Raw genomic sequence first — 24257 nt, forward strand, 5'->3', positions numbered from 1 at the left:
TCGTGCATAGATGAACCAATATCAGGTTCTGTCAACCAAATGAAGCCATAAATCTCACTTTGCCTTATGCAACTGTGCCACCTGCAGGTACATTTTGCTATTACTGCGCCACTCAATCTGTTGGTGCTCTATAAATACATGTTAATAATAATAATAATTAACGTGAAGTAATGAATAAATAAATGAATAGTTAGTCCTGAATGAAGGATTAATACACTGCACTGCCCTGAGACAGATACATGGGCCCCAATCTGATGTCTGCCTGTGGTTCTGATTTAAAAAGTCACTGATTGTTCGTTATTATGGGGGGGGGTATCGATTTAGGGGTCACTAATGTCTGAGCAAAACTATGGACTTTGTTTAGCCCATGCTGCTTCAGTTGCCCAAGGAACAGGGACAAATACGACTTTATGAATGCACAGCCAGGCCACAGGGAGACGAATGGTTTTAGTTTAGAGGCAGATCTTATTAAATACCACTAGGTGGCAACATATCCAACTGTATACACTGCAGCCAACTCACAATAATGTGCAATTTGTGCAGCAGACCCTGGGCATAACCCACAGTGCAGGTAACCACTCCTAAGTAATAAAGCACCAATATATTCAATTGAGCTGTTAAAGATGCAAACAATAACCCAACTCCCTACAAACTGCTACTACACAGACAATGAGAATAAATATGGGAAGTGATAGGAATTGCAGTACATGGTAGAAATTAGGTCCCTATCCTGAAGAGCTTACACCTCTATCTCACACACTCCTTCCTATGGTGCATACTCCCTGCACCTCCATCTCACACACTCCTTTCTATGGCAATGGTGCATACTCCCAGCCCCTACTCCCTGCACCTCTAGATCACATTTTCGTGCTGCCTGGCACTTGCATTATTGTAGAATTCCAAGTTGTAGTCTATATATATATATATATATATATATATATATATATATATATATATATATATATATATATATATATATATATATATATATAACAGCAGTCACCCTAGGCACCTAATCCACTCACTACCAAGATCACAAATGCTCCGGGTTGTAAGGATAACAAGTGAGATGGAGGAACGGAGAAATGAACTTGAGGCAATGTCCAAACGATTTTTGGAACGAGGCTATCCGGAACTGCTTATATCCCAGACCAAGGAATGGGCCCTTTCTTTGGACAGGGCTACCTTACTCCAGAAAGACACTAAACCTGGAGATAAAGCTAAAAATGATTTGTTCTATATGTGTACATATGGACCTAGTACCTCACTGGTTAAAAAATCTCTTACACAGTTTTGGCCTTTGATTAACACAGATCCGGAGATGTCCAAACTAGTGAATAGGAAACTACGTTTTGGGCACAAATGAAACAGAAATTTGAAAGAAATACTGTCACCAGCTGATCCAGCAAGTAAATATACACAGTCAACAGGAGGCAGTTTGCTCAAACCAGGTGTGTACAAATGCAACAATTGCGTGATGTGCAATACACTTATTTTAGGTGATAAATTTTACTATCCACATAATGGCAAATCTTATAATATTCGGCAGAGACTAACATGTCAGTCCCAAAATGTTGTGTACATTATTAAATGTCCATGTGGGATGTTGTACTGTGGAAAAACCACAAGACAATTGAAGGATAGAATTAGCATGCACCGTTCCACTATACGGGCAGCATTAGATCCTAATTATGCCAGTAAAAAGATGAAGCAGGATATCTCTAAGCAACCATTGGCACAACACTGGCTAAACGCACACCATCCCATTGCCTCATTCAAATGCATGCCTATAGACTGTGTGAGAATACCACGTAGGGGAGGAGATGTGGATCAGTTGCTGCTACAAAGGGAGGCATTTTGGACTTTCGAATTGGGATGTGTTTCCCCTAAAGGACTGAACTCTACACTACAGTTAAATGGCTTTCTGAACAAAAGATAATGTCTCTCAATGAAGGGTTGAGGAAACAGTGTTACAATCTTATCTCTAAAAAAAATTTTTTTGATTGGAGTTATTTATGTTGTATAGATTGTATCTAAAGTTAATATTGTTACTTTCACATAGTTACATAACAGATTAGAGATAAATATCGGTCTAAAGTATCCATCTGTGATGTTTTTAAATGTGTTAACACAAGGTTTTAAATTGAGTTTTAACCTAAATTTGAAACTGTACACTATACGTAATTTTATGACTGCTTATTTACAGAGGAATTTTAGCAATTTTATATTTCACTATTGCTGTTATTCAGCCTTACAAGGGGTTAATAATGCACATGATGTCACAGACACGATCACATGAGGGGGGTGTGTTCTCTATTTAATGGACATTTTTATATGTATTTGTACCTTGAAAAAGGTCCCAACAGGGACCGAAACGTCGGTGATACATATGTTTTAAATACAATTTTTTTTGCATACTTGAAGTCCCCTGGTGCTGGTTTTTCTTGATTGAATTATATATATATATATATATATATATATATATATATATATATATATATATATATATATATATATACTACACAAAAGCCATGAATATCTTGTAAATTATATCCTTATAATACACAAAAACTATCAATATCTTGTAAATTATATCCTTATCAATGGTGAGTTCTGATGTCATTTCTGTCACATGACTCACTAAAACGTGTGTATTATAATAAATAAAGTTCCCCCTGTTGCAAAATATAAGGATATTAGAAGTTACTTTGGAGCTCCATGACCTGTATAAAAACACTCGGCCTTCGGCCTCGTACTTTTATACAGGTCAAGAAACTCCTTGGTGACTTCTAATATCCTCATATTTTACAATAGGGGGTACTTTATTCACTATATATATATATATATATATATATATATATATATATATATATATATATATATATATATATATACATATACATATATATATATATATATATTTATAGTGAATAAAGTATAAGTATATATATATATATATATATATATATATATATATATATTTATAGTGAATAAAGTATAAGTATATATATATATATATATATATATATATATATATAAATACACAAATTTCAGTGAGTCATGTGACAGAAATGACATCAGAACGCACCGTTTATAACTGATGACATCAGAACTCACCGTTTATAAGGATATAATTTACAAGATATTCATGGCTTTTGTGTATTATTTATATACTGTATATCTATATATCTATAGATAGATAGATAGATAGATAGATAGATAGATACATACATACATACATACATACATACATACATATATATATATATAAGTGCAGGGACTTGGGATTTCTAGCAAAAAGTTCTCCCAAACAAATCAGACACTAGAAAAAAAACACCACAGTGATTTTATAAAGGCGTCACTGTCCCTTTAAGGAAAAAAACTATTCGAAGCATTTGCCTGTTCTGCTCCAGAAACCTGATTAAACTGGCAATCCAGAAAACACTTTGCATAACTACGTGGAAATATAATTACTACATTGTGACTACAGATTTGGTTAATCTCCCACATAGAATAATCCTATGAATTTAACCTTTTAGATCCTGGAACAGGGTGCAACATGACAGTGCCTGACCTGGGCTGTAATTACTAACCACCCAATTCTCCATCTTCATATCTGAATGTATTATAAGAGAGGCTATCCAGGCTAGTTTTATAATCTACACTATAAGATTTCGACCCAATGGGGTAAGTGGTAGATTGCATCCCTCCGAGGCAGGGTTCTACATATGGTCACATTAAAGGGATTGTTTGCCTTTAAATAAACTGTTAGTAGGATGTAGAGAGTGAAATTCTGAGACAATTTGCAATTGGGTTTTGTTTTTTAATAATTTGTGGCTTTTCAGTTCACTTTTTATTCAGCAGCTCTCCAGTTTGTAATTTCAGCAATCTGGTTGCTAGGGTCTAAATTCCCCTAGCGATAAGAGACTGGAATATGAATAGGAGAGGCCTGAATAGAAAGATGAGGAATAAAAAGTAGCGATAACAAATGTGTAGCCTTACAGAGCATTTGTTTTTTAGATGGGGTCAGTGACTCTCATTTGAGAAGCTGGAAAAAGTCAGATGAAAAAGGCAAATAATTCAAAAACTATAAAAAAGAAAAAATGAAGGCCAACTGAAAAGTTGCTTATAATTAGCCATTTATAACATACTAAAAGTTAATTTAAAGCTGAACCTCCCTTTAAATCAGCCGCCATTTGTTGGTGTTTGTTGTAGTTTCTCAGCCTGCGAGTTACTGGAAGGGAGTCCTAGAATAAAACAGTATATACATTATATATATATATAACAATAGCATAGATATTATTGTTATGTGAACATTACTGTCGCTGTAAGGGCCTGAAATGTATTTTTGAGAAAGATGTGGCAAGAGATATACATAAATAACATACAAGAGATATACATACATAACTAGGGATGTAGCGAACGGCGGAAAAAATGTTCGCGAACATATTCGCGAACTTGCGTCAAAAATGCGAATGGTTCGCGAACGTCGCGAACCCCATAGACTTCAATGGGAAGGCGAATTTTAAAAGCTAAAAAAGACATTTCTGGCCAGAAAAATGATTTTAAAGTTGTTTAAAGGGTGCAACGACATGGACAGTGGCATGCCAGAGGGGGATCAAGGGCAAAAATGTATCTGAAAAATACATTGTTGACACAGCGCTGCGTTTTGTGCTGTAAAGGGCAGAAATCACACTACGTCACTCAGGTGATGTTTCTGGACACGGAATGTGAAAAAGCTCACACAGCTAGGTGGCACTTGGTTAAAGACTGGGCAAACAATGCCTGCAAGGGCAACGTATACAGTAGTGGATACGGAATATATTATTGCTGCTGTAAAAACATCACTCAGGTGATGTTTACGGACACGGAATTATTATTGTTATTTAGACAGAATGTGAAAAAGCTCACACAGCTAGGTGGCACTTGCATACCTCCCAACTGTCCCTCTTTTGACCACTCAACCCCCTGTCCCTCTTTTGTACTGGAAAGTCCCTCTTTTCTCTGCACTGAACAGCCAGAAAAAAACCAGTTTCTAACTTAATTGGCTTTTGGCAGAGAGCTCAGAACAGATAACAGGTGCAAATAAGATACTTTGTAACAATTTTGACTCTGGTTGGTGCTGGTAGTGGTGAACTACTAGGAGGAGCAGCACACCAGTCCCTCTTTTCTCTGAACTGAACAGCCAGAAAAAAAACAGTTTCTAACTTAATTAGCTTTTGGCAGAGAGCTCAGAACAGCTAACAGGTGCAAATAAGATACTTTGTAACAATTTTGACTATGGTTGGTGCTGGTAGTGGTGAACTACTAGGAGGAGCAGCACACCAGTCCCACTCCCCAACACAGCTAGACTAATAGCACTGGGCTCTTATAGTAGCAAAGTAAAACAACAAAAAAGAAAATAAAAGCAGTCCTTACAAGGACTATTGGGTTATTACAGCAGTCAGCAGATGAGATCAGAAGAGATCAGTGCCCACAGCAGCTACATACAGAGCACTGCAGTAGAAGGTAGATTACTAGTCAGCAAAGCTAACTAACCTAAAATGTCCCTCAAATCCCTGCAGAGTTCTGTCCCTACAATACAGAGCAGTATCAAGTAGATTACTAGCCAGCAAAGTTACTATCAACTGTCCCTGAAATCACTAGCAGCTCTCTCCCTACACTAGCTCTTCCAAGCACACACAGGCAGAATGAAAAAACGCTGCAGGGCTTCAGTTTATATATGGAAGGGGAGTGGTCCAGGGGGTGGTCCAGGAGGGAGAGCTTCCTGATTGGCTGCCATGTATCTGCTGCTCTGGGGTGAGAGGGCAAAAATAAGCACCAGCTAAGGCGAACCCAAATTGGCGAACGTCGCGCGACGTTCGCGAACATTCGGCGGACGCGAACGGTCAATGTTTGCGCAAATTAGGGCGACATCCCTATACATAACATACAAGAGATTTACATACATACCATACATGAGATATACATACATACCATACAAGAGATTTACATACATACCATACATGAGATTTACATACATAACATACTGACACCAGCAGTGAAATACACTCACAGCATTGCTCACTAAATGCCCCTTATAAATTACCCCAGATAAATCACTCTTCAAGATGAGTCCTATAAATATATATATAAATATATTGTGCCCTGCAAGTCTATTGCCTACAGCTATATGTAAGCTTCCATTCATATAGAAGTTCTTTTAGGTTTTGCAATTGTGTTTGGTTTATTTAGGGGGGGGAAGGGGGGGGGAAGGGAGGGGGTGATATGACTCCAACTTGCAGTACAGCAGTTAAGAGTGACTGAAGTTTATCAGAGCACAAGTCACATGACTGGGGGCAGCTGGGAAACTGACAAAATGTCTAGCCCCATGTCAGATTTCAAAATTGAATATAAAAAAATCTGTTTGCTCTTTTGAGAAATGGATTTCAGTGCAGGATTCTGCTGGAGCATCACTATTAACTGATTCATTTTGAAAAAAATGTTTTTTCCCATGTCAGTATCCCTTTAAGTTTAAATCTATAAATTTAGGCGCTGGAAACTGGCAGTGCTAGGTCGTGGGCAGGGAGAACAAGAGAAGAGTTTGACCCATTCCTTCCTGCGACCCAAAGATTTGGTGCAGGAGGTGCAGGTAAACTCTGGGGTCCCACAGGTTTTCGGGCCGGCCCGCACATCCCTACTGGAAACCCTATGTATAATTGTATTTATATAGCCCTACTTGAGAATAAAGCACTGTGCAGCAGAACAATAAATCAGTAGAACAAACACACATTCACACAATAATAAATAGAAATAAATACACAATACAGTTCCAATAAAGATTAAAGGGGTTGTTCATTTTGAGATAATCTTTTGTATGATGTAGAGCAGGGATCCCCAACCTTTTGAACCCGTGAGCAACATTCAGAATTAAAAGGAGTTGGGGAGCAACACAGAAATGAAAAATGTTTTTGGGGTGCCAAATAAGTGCTGTGATTGGCCATTTGGTAGCCCCTATGTGGACTGGCAGCCTACATTGAGGCTCTGTTTGGCAGTACACCTGGTTTTTAATCAACCAAAACTTGCCTCAAGTCTGGAATTCAAAAATAATCACCTGCTTTTCAGGCCACTGGGAGCAACATCGAAGGAGTTGGGGAGCAACATGTTACTCACAAGCCTTTGGTTGGGGATCACTGGTATAGAGAGTGATATTCTGAGATAAGAGGATGGAGGTCCTTGCACCAGCACTCCGGTTTTTGTTAAATAATGTGATTGATTTCAACATACTCCGAGGTAACTTCTAATATCCTCATATTTTACAACTGGGGGTACTTTATTTATTATAATACACAAATTTTAGTAAGTCATGTGACAGAAATGACATCACTACTGACCGTTTATAACTGATGACATCACTACTCACCGTTTATAAGGATATAATTTACAGGATATTCATGGCTTTTGTGTATTATATATATATATATATATATATATATATATATATATATATATATATATATATATATATATATATATATATATACATGAGCTACTGTGCAGCATTGCAGAATACATACAAGCAATGCTGTCCCTCTGGAGGCCTCTCGGGCCCCCCCATGAAATTAATGCCTCCAGCATGTTCAGGGGATCCTCTGATTTCTTTATACGACATGTTAATGGAGAGACGTCGACCAATCCCCTGTCAGAGGGAACTAATGATCCACTCCAGGTCTTTTATAGAGTGAAGAGGAATTTAGGCAAAATAAAATCCAGGACTGGATCAACATGACAAGACAAAATCACAGGGGTTGTTCACCTTTAACTGTCAGTATAATATAGAGAGGGATATTCTGAGACAATTTGCAATTGGTTTTCATTTTTTATTATTTGTGGTTTTTGACTTATTTAGCTTTTTATTCAGCAGCTCTGCTGTTTGCAATTTCAGCCGTCTGGTTACTAAGATCTGAATTCCCCTAGCAACCATGCATTGATTTGAATAAGAGACTGGAAATATGAATAGGAGAGGCCTGAATAGAAAGATGAGGAATAAAAAGTAACAATAACAATACATTTGTAGCCTTACAGAGCATTTGTTTTTAGATGGGGTCAGTGACTCCTATTTGAAAGCTGGAAAGAGTCAGAAGAAGGAGGTAAATAATTAAAAAACTAGGGATGCACCGAATCCACTATTTAGGATTCGGCCGAACCCCCGAATCCATCTCGAAAGATTCGGCGGAATACTGAACTGAATCCTAATTTGCATATGTAAATTAGGGGTGGGAAAGGGAAAACACTTTTTACTTCCTTGTTTTGTAACAAAAAGTCACGCGATTTCCCTATGCAAATTTGGATTGACTTGGGGCAGCTGGGAAATTGACAATATGTCTAGCCCCATGTCAGATTTCAAAATTGAATATAAAAATATCTGTTTGCTCTTTTGAGAAATGGATTTCAGTGCAGAATTCTGCAGAAGCAGCACTATTAACTGATTCATGTTGGAATTTTTTTTTCCCCCATGACAGTATCCCTTTAAGGGGTGAAACGCGTCAGGCAGCTTATGTACTGCAGGACCTTCATTTAGTTTGAATGGCTGAATAAGCAGTATATGTTTTAGTTGAAGAGGCAGTGAGCCAGTGTTTTCCTCATATATAACCATTAGCCATTGTATAACATAGTGAAAGTGAAGGTGAAAGTGAAGCCCCCCTATAAAGAGATGGTGTAGCCGCAGTGTGTGACGTCAGAGAGTGAGTGTGACAGGCCAGAGCCGCGGGTTTCCAGGAACAGTCCGTCCTTGCGTGACCTCCTCCCCCGCTGCCTCTCTGGCCAAGGACTGTCACGTCACACGAGTCAGAGTCGCTGGGCCGGTGCCAGACATGCGGAAGTGCAGCTGTTGTTGACAAGAAGCCGCCAAAACCCCACGAATTGCACAGCAACAGCGAATACTGTTCCTTCTACTCCACAAGCAGCGCCGGGGCACCTGGGAGTTGTAGTCCCGCTGGCGCACTCGGCTGGTGTCTGTGAGCGCGAAGGAACTTCAATTCCCAGGATTCCCCTCACCTACACGATTGGGAGGTGATTTGCCGACAGCGAGCGCGCGTAACTCACACACCCGCTGGAGCTGAACGTTTCCGAGTAACAGACATACGGGGAGGTGACCGGGAAGGAATTTGAATTCTAAACGCACCGGAGAACCAGTGACGCAAAAACGCCGCCGCCGAGATGACGTCATGAGAGCGGTACCCAGTGACGTCATTGCGCTAGAGCCGGACTGAACCAGCTGCGGGCGCTTCGGCGATGCTTTAACCCCTTCGTGTCCGCATGGCGGCGGCAGCAACAACCACAACAACATCGTCTCCTTTATAGACTGAGACTGAGACTGAGGCAGGTCATGAGCTGAGGGGAGGAGGGAAAGACAAATTGTATATAAATACATATATATATACACGTAATTATAGTCTCACTCACACTGTTACTCGCCTGACACCGGCTGCAGCTTCTACTACTGGTCTCCTCCTCAATAATCTCACTCAACTCCCTCTGTCTCTAGGGAACCACGAGAAGCCGCTCACAGTCTCACACAGTCGTGATGATGTCAGCAACCGGCCGAGTCACCTTCCAGGTCCGCGCAACAACCTCCTCAGGTAATTTCTCCTTTCCTTCTCCTCCTCCTCATCATCATCATCATCAGCCTCTCTCTCTATTCACTCAGCCTCCCACCAACACTACTACAGCTATGGGACCTCTTATCCACAATGACCAGCACCTGGGTTTGTCCAGATAACGGATCTTTCCGTAATTTGGATCTTCATAACTTAAGTCTACTAGAAAATCATATAAACATGAAATAAACCCAATAGGCTGGTTTAGCCTCCAATAAGGATTAATTATATCTTAGTTGGGATCAAGTACAAGTTACTGTTTTATTATTACAGGTATGGGACCTGTTATCCAGAATGCTCTGGACCTGGGGTTTTCCGGATAATGGATCTTTCCATAATTTGGATCTTCATACCTTAAGTCTACTAGAAAATCATATAAACATGAAATAAAGCCAATAGGCTGGTTTTGCCTCCAATAAGGATTAATTATATCTTAGTTGGGATCAAGTACAAGTTACTGTTTTATTATTACACAGAAAAAGGAAATCCGTTTTAAATATTTGAAATGAAGTCTGTTGGAGATGCCTTCCTATAATTGGGAGCTTTCTGGATCCCATACCTGCAGTTAATTATTATTGTACTCACTTTTAATCCCGTACATACATTTTATACGATAGTCTTTATTTATAGGAACAATATTTGATCTATAATATTTCTGGATGTTACTTACACTAGCTAACTAGCTGTAGGTACACACACTGGTCTGACCAGTCCTACACTCACTCTCATCCCTGGTCTGGCCAGTCCTACACCTACTCTTACCCTTGGTTTGACCAGTCCTACACTCACTCTCACCCCTGGTCTGGCCAGTCCTACACTCTCCCTTATGCTTGGTCTGACCAGTCCTACACTCACTATCAACCCTGGTCTGACCAGTCCTACACTCTCATCTGATTCATTAAGAATTCTATTGATTAATTATACATTTTATACAGGGACTAATTTTTATCTGCAACTTACTTGCTGCATGTATTTGTTATTCTTTATTTGCCATATTCTTCAGATCTTTACAGAGCGTATCCATTATTTACAGAAGTCCCCGGGGCTAGTGAAGCTTACAATGTAAGGTCCCTATCCCATTCACACTCACATAATGGGCAGTTTTATGATCATGAAGTGGTTGTGCAGGTGTTGTTAGTGGCTCATTCCCTCATACATGTCACTAAACAAGGACTGATCACTAATAAGATCCTGCCAGTGACTGATGATTTTTATTTTTGCCATCACAACATTCCCCAGACTCACTGCCCTCCCCCCTGTGTTACTGCTTCCACTGAAACTTCTGGTCCTCTAGTCTAAAGGGGATCTGGCTCTTTGTTCTACACAAATTGTAAATAAGAGCGACCGTTCAGGACACAGAAGTAGGACGTAAGCAGAAACAGGTCTGATATACAAGTAATGATAAATAAACAGACACTGATAGAAAGCTCAAGGTGTGACTGTACAGGTCAAGAAACACTCGCCATATTGCAGTCAACTTTTGTTGGAAACAGATAAATAGCTGAAATCTTTGTTTGGGATTAACATTTCATTTTGCTTTTTTTTTTGTGAAAGTGCACTACACAAATCTCCCAATTAAGGAAAAAGCCGTCTTCCATACACTCAAATAACTCACATTTTTTAAATTGATTTTCTTATTCTCTGTAATAACAAAACAGTAGCTTGTTCTTGATCCCAACTTAGATCCTTATTAGAGGCAAAACGATCCTATTGGGTTTATATAATGTTTAAATTCATTTTAAAGTGGCGGTTCACCTTTCAGTAAACTTTTAATATTTTATAGAATGGCTGATTCTAAGCAACTTTTCAATTGCCTTTTTTCTTCTGGTTGTTTGCAGCTTTCAAATGGGGGTCAATGCATGGTTGCTAGGGTAATTTGGACCCTAGCAACCAGACTGCTAAAATTGCAAACTGGAGAGCTGCTGAATAAAAAGCTAAATAAGTCAAAAACCACAAATAATAATAATAATAAAAAAGAAAACCAATTGCAAATTGTCTCAGAATATCGCTCTCTACATCCTACTAACAGTTAACTTAAAGGTGAACAACACTATGATTGGCAGCTTAATAGTTTGGCTTATGATTCCAGTTCTAAAAGCTATTTTGTAAACAACAGAAATTGTATGTTCAGCTCTAAATGCAAGAGAAGTAAATGTTAAGTATAATGGATCTGTAGAGGCCCCATCTCTGGCCAATTGATTTGATATCAGCGAGTCACTATTTCTGTGCCACTGAAGTGCATGCTGTGGTACAAGCTGACTTCGTTCCAAGTGGCTAATTTTACCCCTGTTCTTTCCTACAAATAAACAAGAGCAGAGTAAGTGTAACTAGAACCCGAGGCCTCTAATCCAGGGGTGAACAGCCAGTACCCATGATAATGTTTATTCTGATTCTCAGCATTCCATTAATAGGAGCTACGGCTTCAGGACATTTGAGGTGCCACTTATGGGACAATATAGATTTGAGCTCTGCTCTCAACTTATTTCATGAAGCTAAACTGTTATCCAGTATACCATGGGGCAGATTTATCAAGGGTCAAATTGAAAATTTGAATCGGACATTAAAATTTTCGAGTTTTTGTTTTATTGTCAAATTTGACTACCGAGTTATTCAAATTCAATTCGAGTTTCAAAAAAAAAATTCAAATTTGATTTTCGAGATTTATCATACTCTGGCCCTTTAAAAACTCAATTCGACTATTCGCTACCTAAAACCTGCCGAACTGCTGTTTAAGTCAATGGGAGACGTCCAGGGATCAATTTTGAGTTTGCAGCCTTTCTGACGTACATGTTTTTTTTTCAAATCAAATTCAATTCGAGTTTTAAAAAAAATTCAAATTTGATTTTCGAGATTTATCATACTCTGGCCCTTTAAAAACTCAAAGTCGACTATTCGCTATGTAAAACCTACCGAACTGCTGTTTAAGTCAATGGGAGACGTCCAGGGATCAATTTTGAGTAGTTTGCAGCCTTTCTGACGTTCATGTTTTTTTTTCAAATCAAATTCAATTCGAGTTTTAAAAAAAAAAAAAATTCAAATTTGATTTTCGAGATTTATCATACTCTGGCCCTTTAAAAACTCAAAGTTGACTATTCGCTACCTAAAACCTGCCGAACTGCTGTTTAAGTCAATGGGAGACGTCCAGGGATCAATTTTGAGTAGTTTGCAGCCTTTCTGACGTTCATGTTTTTTTTTTCAAATCAAATTCAATTCGAGTTTTAAAAAAAAAAAAATTCAAATTTGATTTTCGAGATTTATCATACTCTGGCCCTTTAAAAACTCAAATTTGATTATTCGCTACCTAAAACCTGCCGAACTGCTGTTTAAGTCAATGGGATTAATTTTGAGTAGTTTGCAGCCTTTCTGACGTTCGTGTTTTTTTTTTTCAAATCAAATTCAATTCGAGTTTTAAAAAAAAAAAAATTCAAATTTGATTATCGAGATTTATCATACTCTGGCCCTTTAAAAACTCAAAGTCGACTATTCGCTACCTAAAACCTGCCGAACTGCTGTTTAAGTCAATGGGATCAATTTTGATTTGTTTGCAGCCTTTCTGACGTTCGTGTTTTTTTTTTTTTTTTTTTTCCAAATCAAATTTGATTCGAGCTGTTGGGTCTATTACATTCATCCCGAGTTTTAAAAAATCTTTTTACAAATTTGATTGGATGAATTTCAAGTTTAGGGGAGTTTTTAAAAACTCGCATGAATTCAAAATTCAACCATTGATTAATGTGCCTCCATGTGGGAAAGCGGGGCCCTGATTTTTGGGTGATTATCATGGCTCGGGGTGTAGAGACATCACACAAGGCTTTTCTCATTGTGGGTGTCTGTAGGGCACTTGGAAAATACACCTTTTTATAAAAACGAGATATTTTTAGGGGGTAATTTATCAAAGGTTGGGTTAGTGAGGGTTTTTTCTACCTTGAATAAACTCAAAACTCAAATGTTTCCTCGTTTATGTAAAAACTTGAATGTAAAAAAACTCAAATGAATGCAATCGGGAAAAACTGGAATACTCAAATTGATTGAGTTATTGTAGGAAAAAAGCCTCTTATTGATTTGAGTTTTCGAGAGCAAACCACCGAAAAAAATGAGGAAAAAAGTCCAGTATTGCAAAAAACTAGTAAGTAGAAAGGTAAACTTAGCAATGCTATTAGGGGGTCCAGGTGCTCAAGCCCCAGACCTTCAGTTCGGGGAGACAATATCAGACTTCACTCCAAAAATAGCAGCCATTCCTTTTCTCCTCACTCCACACAGATCTGCTGATTGAACCCTGAAACACTAAATAGGTTATTAATGAACTTATTGTTGAGGTTTTTTTTCCCAATTTTTGGGCTGTTTTTCAGAAGAAATCTCAAGTTCTGACTTGTGCTTGGCCACCTCTGGTTAGTGCTTTCATGACCATTTGTGCTCCCTGTTATAGTGCTATAGCCACAGTTCTCACCCCAGGGCCATTATTTGTCTCCCTACTTCCCAGCAAGTAAGAGTTGGTAAATACAGGGATCCCTTGATTTATAGGGGTTATTTAAGAAAAGTCACTAAGTTTGCCCAGGAGTAGTAACCCATAGCAAACCAATCAGATGGTAGCATTTACTGGTTACCTGTTTAAAAGCAAACGTCTTATTGGTTGCTATGAGTTACTGCTCCTGGGCAAACTTAGTGGCTTTCATTACATTTGAGCGATAGACTTTTATGAAGAAGCACCTTCTGCACCACTGCTCAAGCTAATTAAAGGTATGTATACTGTCATTTCAAAGGGGTAATTCATGTTGAAATGAGCTTTAAGTATGATGCAGACAGTGATATATTGTGATAATTAGCAGTTGGTCTTAAAGGAGAAGGAAACCTAGTCGGCGCAAAAACCCTCCCCCACTCCCCTGTGTTGCTTCCCCTCCCCCCCTGGCCTACCCGTCCCGCTGGACAAATGCCCCTAACTTGTTACTTACCCTTCTGCGCAGGTCCAGTCTACGGAGTTCACCGACGCCATCTTCTTCCAAGTGATCTTCCTGCTTTGAACGGCGTTTTGGCGCATGCGCAGTAGGAGCATTTCACCGGTACGATCTACTGCGCATGCGCCAAAAATCACGAAGTGAAATCGGAAAATTTTGTGACTTTTGGCGCATGCGTAGTAGATCGTACCGGTGAAATGCTCCTACTGCGCATGCGCCAAAACGCCGTTCAAAGCAGGAAGAAGATCGCGTGGAAGAAGATGTCGTCTGTGAACTCCCTGGACTGGACCTGCGCAGAAGAGTAAGTAACAAGTTAGGGGCATTTGCTCAGCGGGACGGGTAGGCCAGGGGAGGGTGGGCAACAAACGGGTGGGGGGGAGGGTTTTTGCACCGACTGGATTTCCTTCTCCTTTAAATATTATATGTGTTGTGCTTTTTCTTCAGCTGCTCTCCAGCTATTTCAGCAGCTAATTGGCTGCCAGGGTTCAGTTTACCCTAGGCACTGATATCAATGTGAGACTGGACAATGAATAGTAGAGGCCCTGAATAGAAAGATAAGTAGGAAAAAGCAACAGTAACCATAACATTTGATCCTTTGAATTATAGTTCTTGGCTGCTGGGGTCAGTGACCCCATTTGAAACCCAAAAATAGGCAGAAGAAGGATTTTTATAAAAAGGCTTAAACTTATTAAACTATTTAAAGCTCTAGCATTTATTATTCCTATTTATTATTATTCTTTTATTACCCCAGAGTTTTGCAGGTCGGGCAAATTCTACTACAGCTATGGACACAATGGGGCTCATTTATAAACAATGGGCAAATTTGCTCCAGGGCAGTAACCCATAGCAACCAATCAGTAATTAGCTTTTTTCAGTCAGCTGAAAGCAATAATTTGATTGGCTGCCATGGTGCAAATTTGCCCAGTGTTAATAAATGACCTTCAGTGAGAACAAGAACTGTATGATACATGTCATGCTCTGTGAGGTGCCGCACAAATCTGTCCATGCTATATCCTATATAAATAAGTGCTAATAAATACTTTTTTTAACTGATAAGCATTTAGCAATATGACAGCTACTGACATTAACCTGTAGCCACAAATAAAGGATATTGCACCTTGGACACCATATAAACCATATACATTCTGTCCTGTGACTGAGGGGGAGGAGGGGAACAGTCGTATAGAAGTTGCTTTGCTGTAAAGCTGTAAATTGACGCTGTACAAGGTGAGACAAGTAATAGCCAATCGGAAGTGTGGTCAATCTACAATGGGAGAGCTGCTAGAGCAGGGGTGTCCAAACTTTTTGCAACAAGGGCCAGATTTGGTGAGGTGAAAATGTGTGGGGGCCGACCATTCAGACTGACATTCTTTGAACAACGTTTACCTCATTTAAACAAGTAGCCGTATCAGCAATATTTGGGCACATTAGTGAAATGACCTGCCACTTGGTCTATGCTGCTGCCTGTGCTGAAGTGTTAGTAATAGACACATACTGGCACCTACAGTAGCGACGCGCCAGGGGGGCCACATTATTATTAATTTCATGATGGAGGCTGAGGGCCACTGTAAATTTGAAAACGGGCCGCAATTGGCCCCCGGCTTGACTTTGGAAATGCCTGTGCTAGAGTCATTAATTAGAGAGAGCCTGGAGGGGTACAGTCTCCCCATGTGCCAATGCCCTATAGTGGGGTGCAGGAGAGCAGCAAGTTAAATTCCAACTCGAACCTGTCAACCGGTGTCCAACCACAGTTTTTGGGTCAACCCGCAAATCACTAGCTGCTGGCGAAGTTATAAGTTCACCTTTAAAGGAAAACTATACCCCCAAAATGAACACTTAAGCAACAGATAGTTTACATCATATTAAGTGCCATATTAAAGAATCTTACCAAACTGGTCTATATATTTAAGTAAATCTTGCCCTTTTACATCTCTTGCCTTGAGCCACCATTTCGTGACTCTATCTGTGCTGCCTCAGAGATCACCTGACCAGAAATACTGCAGCTCTAACTGTAACAGGAAGAAGTGTTGAAGTAAAAGCCAGATCTCTGTCTGTTAATTGGTTCATGTGACCTAAGAAGTATAGTTTGTTTGATTTGTTGTGTGCACAGTGAATCCTATGATCCCAGGGGGCGGCCCTTATTTTTTAAAATGGCAATTTTCTATTTATGATTACCCAATCGCACATACTACCAGAAAAGTATATTATTATGAAAATGGTTTATTTACATGAAGCAGGGTTTTACATATGAGCTGTTTTATTCAATATCTTTTTATAGAGACCTACATTGTTTGGGGGGTATAGTTTTCCTTTAAAGGAGAAGGAAAGGCTAAAAGTAAGTAAGCTTCATCAGAAAGGTCTATATAAATACACCAGTAACCCCTCAAAGTAATGCTGATCAAAAGAAACACCACATTTCTTTCCTTCTATTGTGTACTCATGGGCTTCTGTATCAGACTTTCTGTTTAAACCTCCAGGGCTAGGGCTTGAGCATGCTCAGTTTGCTCCTCCACTCCCTGCTGTAATCTGAGCCCAGAGCTATAAGTGAGCAGGGAGAGACTCAGGCAGGAAGTGATGTCACACCAAGCTAATATGGCAGCTGCTATCCTAAACAAACAAAGAGAGCCTCTAAAGCTGTTTTCATAGGTAGGGTAAAGCATTCTGCAGAATAAATATAGTGTTAAAGTTCGCACCATTGTTGCTAATCTATTGGCAATAAACTGCCTCGTTAGCTTTCCTTCTCCTTTAAACTCACTTTTTGTATGTATGTACGGGCTTGTTCCAATTTTCCTTTTTTTTCTCCTGGCAACAGAAAGACCAAAACAGATCAATTTAATTATTTGCTTATCTTATCTTTTCAGAACCTCTTTTGTGACTGCCAATCCCTAGCAACCAGATAGCAGTTAAAATCCAAGCAGAGGGTTGGAGGTCAGAAAAGTTAAATATTTCAAAAACCCATTATAAAATGTACTCCTATTAGTTGACTTAGAGTTCTGCATCATAATAAAATTAAATTATAAGGAGAATTATCCCTTTGAAACAACAAATTGGAGCAAATAAATTATAGATATTGGGTGGTAACTATGTGTAAATATTTGTATCAAGCTGCCCATAGACGCAAAGATCTCATCGAACGAATCGAGGATTCGAATATCGAGGGTTAATAAACTCTCGAATTCGACCCTCGAAGTAAAATCCTACGAATTTGAATATCTCCTTTAACCCTTTTTTTTCACAGTTTTGCACATACTCATATACAATTTTGAGCTGTACAGCCCTGTATACATTTTCTAAGTTTCCCTCTTGTTATTTCGCTAAAAACTTTAGATTTTCATAGCGTAACTACTGGATCAAGCATTCTGACCACTACCCACGCTGTCGGATCAGTTATTTTATTTTGTTGATTTTCCTAATTGTATTTGTTTTTTTTTGTGATTTTTATTGCAGTTTTATTTTTGCATTGTTTTTCCTTATGTCATTTTTTAACATCGTTTACACTGATCATTTGGGGTATAAACACATTTTTAGCAATTCTGTGTTCGTCAGAATGTGTACTTTCCAAAAATATATGGTTTTGGGGGGTCTTTGTACTGTTAGGGGGTCTTACGGCACATTATATGCAGTCAGGTAAATTGACAGCCGAGAAAATTCTTAATGCACTATTTTCATTTGGGGTCCGCACGTGCCCACCTGCTTTGGTATATCTATGCTTATTGGGCATCAAACTGTTCAGTAGACAGTGGCGTCAATATTTAGGATGTTTTCCAATTGTATGAAAGAAATTGGGTGAGATAAATGTGACCAACTACAATATTTTTAGGCGATTTTCAGAAATATCATATAAAACGCTGAATTTAGCGTAGCTTTCCAGTATGTAAGTTTGGAGCAGAAAGACAGTTTTAGCAAATTTTTATTCGGCAGAATGTGAACTTTCCAAAAATATATGGTTTTGGGGGGTCTTTGTACTGTTAGGGGTGTTACGGCACATTATATGCAGTCAGGGCACTATGTTCACAGAAGGTGAATTGACAGCTGAAAAAATTGTTATGCACTGTTTTTATTTGGGGTCCACCTGCTTTGGTATATCTATGCATATTGGGCATCAAACTGTTCAGTGGACTCTTGACGTCAATATTTAGGGTGTTTTTCCATTTGAATGTAAGAAATTGGGTGAGATAATTGCGACCAACTGCAATATTTGTAGGCGAAATGTCATAAGAAAACGCTGCCTTTAGTGTAGCTTTGCATTATGGTACTTTGGAGTAGTAAGACAGCTTTAGCAAAGTTTTATTATTCGGCAGAATGTGTACTTTCCAAAAATATATCGTTTTCTGGGGTGGACATACATTTTTGTACTTTTGCCCCTTGAAAAATGCTGTAAATGTGTTGATTTTGCAGTATTTGGAATTGCAGAACTGTCTTAGTTCTGGGGCCCCTATACGCTACATACTTAGGTGTCCCTATGCATATTGGGTATAAATCTGTTCAGCGGACCCTGGGATTTCTTATTACGGGTGTTTTTTCTTGGTATATAATGATATGTTGGAAATACGATGCTTCAGAGTTGTAATATTGAGGTGATTTTCGGAAATGTCATAAAAATTGCCAAATGTAGGAAAGCTTTGCGGCTTGTTACTTTGGAGTAGAAACACATGCATACCTATATTAGATTCGTCAGAATGTGTACTTTCCAAAAGTATATGGTTTTCTGGGGTGAACATACATTTTTGTACTTTTGCCCCTTGAAAACTGCTGTAAATGTGCTGATTTTCCAGTATTTGGAATTCCAGAACTGACCCTGTATGGGGTGTCTTTGTTCTGGGGCCCCTATATGCCACATACTTAGGTGCACCTATGCATATTGGGCAACAAACTGTTCAGCGGACCCCAGACTTTCATATTTGGGGTGTTGTATCTTGGTATATAATGATATGTGGGAGATACAATGCTCTAGACTGGGCACTGAGGTCATTTTTCAAAAATGTAACATATTTTTATAAAAACTGCTAACTTTAGGAAAGAATTGCAACTTGGTAGTTTGGAGTACAAATATAAATTTACCCATTTTTAACTCGTTAGAATCTGTTCTTTCCAATAAGGGGTAGTTTTTTTAGGGTAAACCTTCTGGTAGTGGAATGTTTGGCCTTGAAATCAGATGTATGCAGTTTTGTGGAGCGAAGCTTTGGAAGTTTGGTAGTTTACTGCTTCGAAGTTTTTGATCTTTAGTGAGTGAGAAATCTCCATAAAACTTTATATATTTGGTATTTGCGTGTTCAGGAGACACAGAACTTTCCAAATCTGCCATGTTCTCGTGCTTAAAATAAATTATGCTTCTGATAGATGCGTTTCTATCATGTGAAACTGTGTTTTTTGTTTTTTTTGTTTTTTATACACTTAGAAGCCTATATCTTTTTTCAGGAGTGAATTACAACAAAATTCTAGCATATTTTGAAAGCTTAGGTTGTCCTGAAAAAAAATGATACCTTGTTCTCATGGGTAAACTAAAAGACCCCCCCCCCCCCCTTCAGGAAAGTCCCCGAAAGTGAAAGAGCAAAAAATGTTCAAAAACGGTCTGGCAATAGAAGTTCCAAGTTGGCCAAGTTGGCTGGCAGTGAAAGGGTTAAAATTGCTCCGATTTCTCTTCTGGACAGAACCTTAAAAGTTGTATGGTAGGGTCTTTATACCCTTTATATTGACTTGTGTGACTCAGGAGTGACTAATGTCAGCCACAGTGGGATCACCTTTAATAGAAAACCAGGGATGAATGTTTGTGCTGTTTGTGTAGTTGTATAACTACAATTCCCCAAGCACGGGATCCTGGGAATGGGGAGAGACGTAGCGTGGGGCAGCTTTTGTGCTGATGGATTGACTGATGGGATTGATGAGAAAAACATTTACTCCAGTGACACTTACTCCAGTTTATACAATGTGCCAGTCACAGCCATGGCCGCCGTCCAAGCCTTCTCATACCAGTGACTTGACTTTGCTGAACTCGAGCCGATCCAACACTTCAGTTGCCCTTCCACTCATTCCATTTAGTTTTAGAGCCCGTGTCACTGCTTACTTTGTGCTATTTCAGCTGTGGCCTCTGATCTAGTGGATCTCGGTGTATAAATATAAAACCAGTGTGTGTGTTGGAAAGGGAGAGCTGTGTGTAAAGCTGTAAGTGGAAAGGTTGACTTGGTTCAGAGCTGCTGTTCTCTGTATTCTATTGCATATTTATGATACTGGCCTTCCTCTTCATTTTATCTCAGTTCTGCTTCAGATCTGCCAGCTTTACCTTCTATTACTCAGCCAGTCACGCTCCTGTCTTCTGAGTCTCATCCAAGTTGTGGTACAAGGAGTCTTTGGGCTTTAACGACCAAGAGAAAAGAGACATTATTTGAGTTTAAAGGGGAAGGAAACCTAGTTGGTGCAAAAACCCTCCCCCCTCCTGTGTGTTGCCCACCCTCCCTCCTCCCCCCTGGCCTACCCGTCCCGCTGGGCAAATGCCCCTAACTTGTTACTTACCCTTCTGCGCAGGTCCAGTCCAGGGAGTTCACAGACGACATCTTCTTCCACGCGATCTTCTTCCTGCTTTGACCGGCGCATGCACAGTAGGAGCATTTCACCGGTACGATCTACTGCGCATGCGCCAAAAGTCACAAAGTGAAATCGGAAAACTTCGTGACTTTTGGCACATGCGCAGTAGATCGTACCGGCGAAATGCTCCTACTGCGCATGCGCCAAAACGCCGGTCAAAGCAGGAAGAAGATCGCGTGGAAGAAGATGTCGTTTGTGAACTCCCTGGACTGGACCTGCGCAGAAGGGTAAGTAACAAGTTAGGGGCATTTGCCCAGTGGGACGGGTAGGCCAGGGGGGAGGGTGGGCAACACACGGGAGGGGGGGGTTTGCACCGACTAGGTTTCCTTCTCCTTTAAGGGAACTGACTGATCATAATTGCTTTTGTACTGTGCCTGGCGTTACCTTTGTGCTAAGTTGCAGTTGTTTTGTGCCAAAAAGTAAATGAAGCTGGGCAGACCTATTGCCACTTTGGCTGCATGTATGGGACCATATCGAGTCCTTCTGCAGCTAAGCCCGTATTTAAAGGGATACTTTCATGGGAAAATGTTTCAAAACCCATCAGTTAATAGTGCTGCTCCAGCAGAATTCCGCACTGAAATCCATTTCTCAAAAGAGCAACGAGATTTTTTTACATTTAATTTTGAAATCTGACATGGGGCTAGACATATTGTCAGTTTCCCAGCTGCCCCCAGTCATGTGACTTGTGCTCTGATAAACTTCAGTCACTCTTTACTGCTGTACTGCAAGTTGGACTGATATCACCCCCCAGCAGCCAAACAACAGAACAATGGGAAGGTAACCAGATAGCAGCTCCCTAACACAAGATAACAGCTGCCTGGTAGATATAAGAACAACATTCAATAGTAAAATCCAGGTCCCACTGAGACTCATTCAGTTACATTGAGTAGGAGAAACAACAGCCTGCCAGAAAGCAGTTCCATCCTAAAGTGCTGGCTCTTTCTGAAATCACATGACCAGGCAAAATGAGCTGAGATGCAGCTACACACCAATATTACAACTAAATACACTTGCTGGTTCAGGAATGACATTTTATATTGTACAGTCAATTATTTGCAGTGGAATTTAGAAATAAAAACGACATAAAAATCATGACAGAATCCCTTTAAGAACCAATGTGATCATTACTTGAATGGGCAGATAATGACTGGACAAAGAGAAAAGAGGTGCCACAAACAACCCAAGTAGACAAGTCACCAAATGGATTCAATGGTCCAAGTGCTCCAGCTCCAGACCCTCAGCTCCAGCAGCATTAAACTGATGTTGAGCAGATACAAATAAATGGGCCATCTAGCACTGAGTGGGATCCACAGGGAGGAAAATATAGAAGTAAAAATAATATTTTATTGATAAAGTTAAAAAAGATACATCGCCATAGGCCCTGCGTGTTTTGTGCCCAATAGGTACATCATTGTGGGCTCATGATTAAGCCCGTGATTAAGTGCCTATTGTTTGTGTTTCTGTTTATGTGCTTTACATCTGATAATGACTGGCCAAACACTGGACCAAATGAGCTAAATGTAAATACTCGTGTATGGAACATATGGAATGCTACATTACTACAATTACAATGCCTCCATTTGAGTGGGAAAGTAAAAGCAAGTCTCGGATTACTGTTTTGTGTGGTTTCATTAATCCTGACATGGAGCACCTTAAAGTCCAACGTTTCCCAGCATTCTGAATAATTCGCTTGATGTGAAACGATCACGTTTTCTTGGCAGGACTTTAATTTCTTTTTTGTGTTGTCTTTGTATGATTGCACTGAATCCCATACGTTAAATATGATCTTGTCTTTACAGGGGAGGTCGTTGCCCTGTGCGGGAACAGCGATGTTCTGGGTTTGTGGAAACCCCAAAATGCAGTAATCCTACAGCCTGATGATAATGATTGGTAAGTGGGTATATACAAAATGCAATAACTTAACTTGTAACTTACCATTGTCCTTTATACTTTTTATATAAATAGCACCTCCATTTGTTTCCCCACACAATTGAATATATATTTCATAGGTGCCAACTGCAACGGTGTCATCAGTTTATGACTACAAGAGCTGATGGAGAATTTTCAAGTCCACTTCCAATATATATTTATATATAAAGACTTTACTAAACCCCAGAACTCCAATCAATAGCCCCCAGGGAAAACCTATTTTTGCACAACTTAAAGGGAACATTTAGTAAAAAGAGAGACTTTTAGTAACAAAGTTTTTACAAAATATGCATCAGCTGACGCGCCCCGACAAGGCAGTGTCCACGCGTCAGTTCTAACTAGGTTAAAAAAGCGAATCTTATCTTTGTGGGGTTAGGACTGACGCATGGACACTGCCTTGTCGGGGCGCGTCAGCTTCTGCATATTTTGTAAAAACTTTGTTACTAAAAGTGTCTAAATAAAGGCTTCTGGTTTCTATTATTTACATGGCAATTTGTATTTATTACATACGTATATATGTATTTTCATTCTGTGTCCTTTCTAAACAGTAACCTTTGGAAAACATGCGTTCAGCTACCTATAGGAATCCCATTGCAATATCGATATTTTAAAGGTTGCTTTCTGGAACCAAAGGTATGTGTATGTGTTTTTTAATTTACTGGCAATTAACCAGATAGTACTGTATATTTTTACTTTATATTGCTTTTGGCTTAGCTGAAGGTGGCCCTCACTATAACTCACACAAGCACTTAATGACATGATTTACCAGAATAAGTTCTATGCGTAATGTCTTCACTGTTAAAAGGCAATAAAGTGTGAGGCTGTATATGTAAAGGCGAGTTTCTTTATTATGCCATTCTCCTTTCTGCTATTGGTGCATTCTCCTTAAAGAACCAGTAACACCACATTTTTTAAATACTCCTTCCCCCCCCCAGAATAGCTATAATAATAGGTAAGGCTTACTTCCCCTTGGCGTTTTTCACATTGGACATTCAAAATGCCCAACGGGAGAAAGGAGAAAAGGTGATGGAGGCTTGAATTCCTCTGAGCCATGAACCGGAGTCAGCTTCACACCACTAACTTAAGGGCTAGTCCACACGAGGAAATTCGGGGAGATTTTGTCGCCTGGCGACTAATCGCCTCGTCTTTTGAGGCAACT

General features: G+C 39.5%; 1 protein-coding gene and 1 long non-coding RNA gene across 4 annotated transcripts in view; one reads left to right on the forward strand and one right to left on the reverse strand.

Annotated features, from left to right (window-relative positions):
- Window positions 1-9544, reverse strand: part of LOC121393594 — a 57942-nt gene extending 48398 nt beyond the window's left edge. Inside the window, exon 1 of the long non-coding RNA XR_005961174.1 lies at window positions 9445-9544. This is a non-coding gene — a long non-coding RNA (uncharacterized LOC121393594). The remainder of the gene's footprint in view (window positions 1-9444) is intronic.
- Window positions 1-24257, forward strand: part of gpcpd1.L (glycerophosphocholine phosphodiesterase 1 L homeolog) — a 51706-nt gene that overhangs the window by 576 nt on the left and 26873 nt on the right. Inside the window, exons 2-5 of one of the 3 annotated variants that reach the window (XM_041562339.1) lie at window positions 1314-1451; window positions 9527-9620; window positions 22969-23059; window positions 23647-23731. In XM_041562339.1, the coding sequence (XP_041418273.1) occupies window positions 9566-9620; window positions 22969-23059; window positions 23647-23731 (231 nt within the window). In that variant the 5' untranslated portion in view covers window positions 1314-1451; window positions 9527-9565. 3 annotated transcript variants of the gene reach the window in all.

This window comes from Xenopus laevis, chromosome 5L (genome assembly GCF_017654675.1).
Source record: "Xenopus laevis strain J_2021 chromosome 5L, Xenopus_laevis_v10.1, whole genome shotgun sequence".
Classification (NCBI taxonomy): Eukaryota; Metazoa; Chordata; class Amphibia; order Anura; family Pipidae; genus Xenopus; species Xenopus laevis.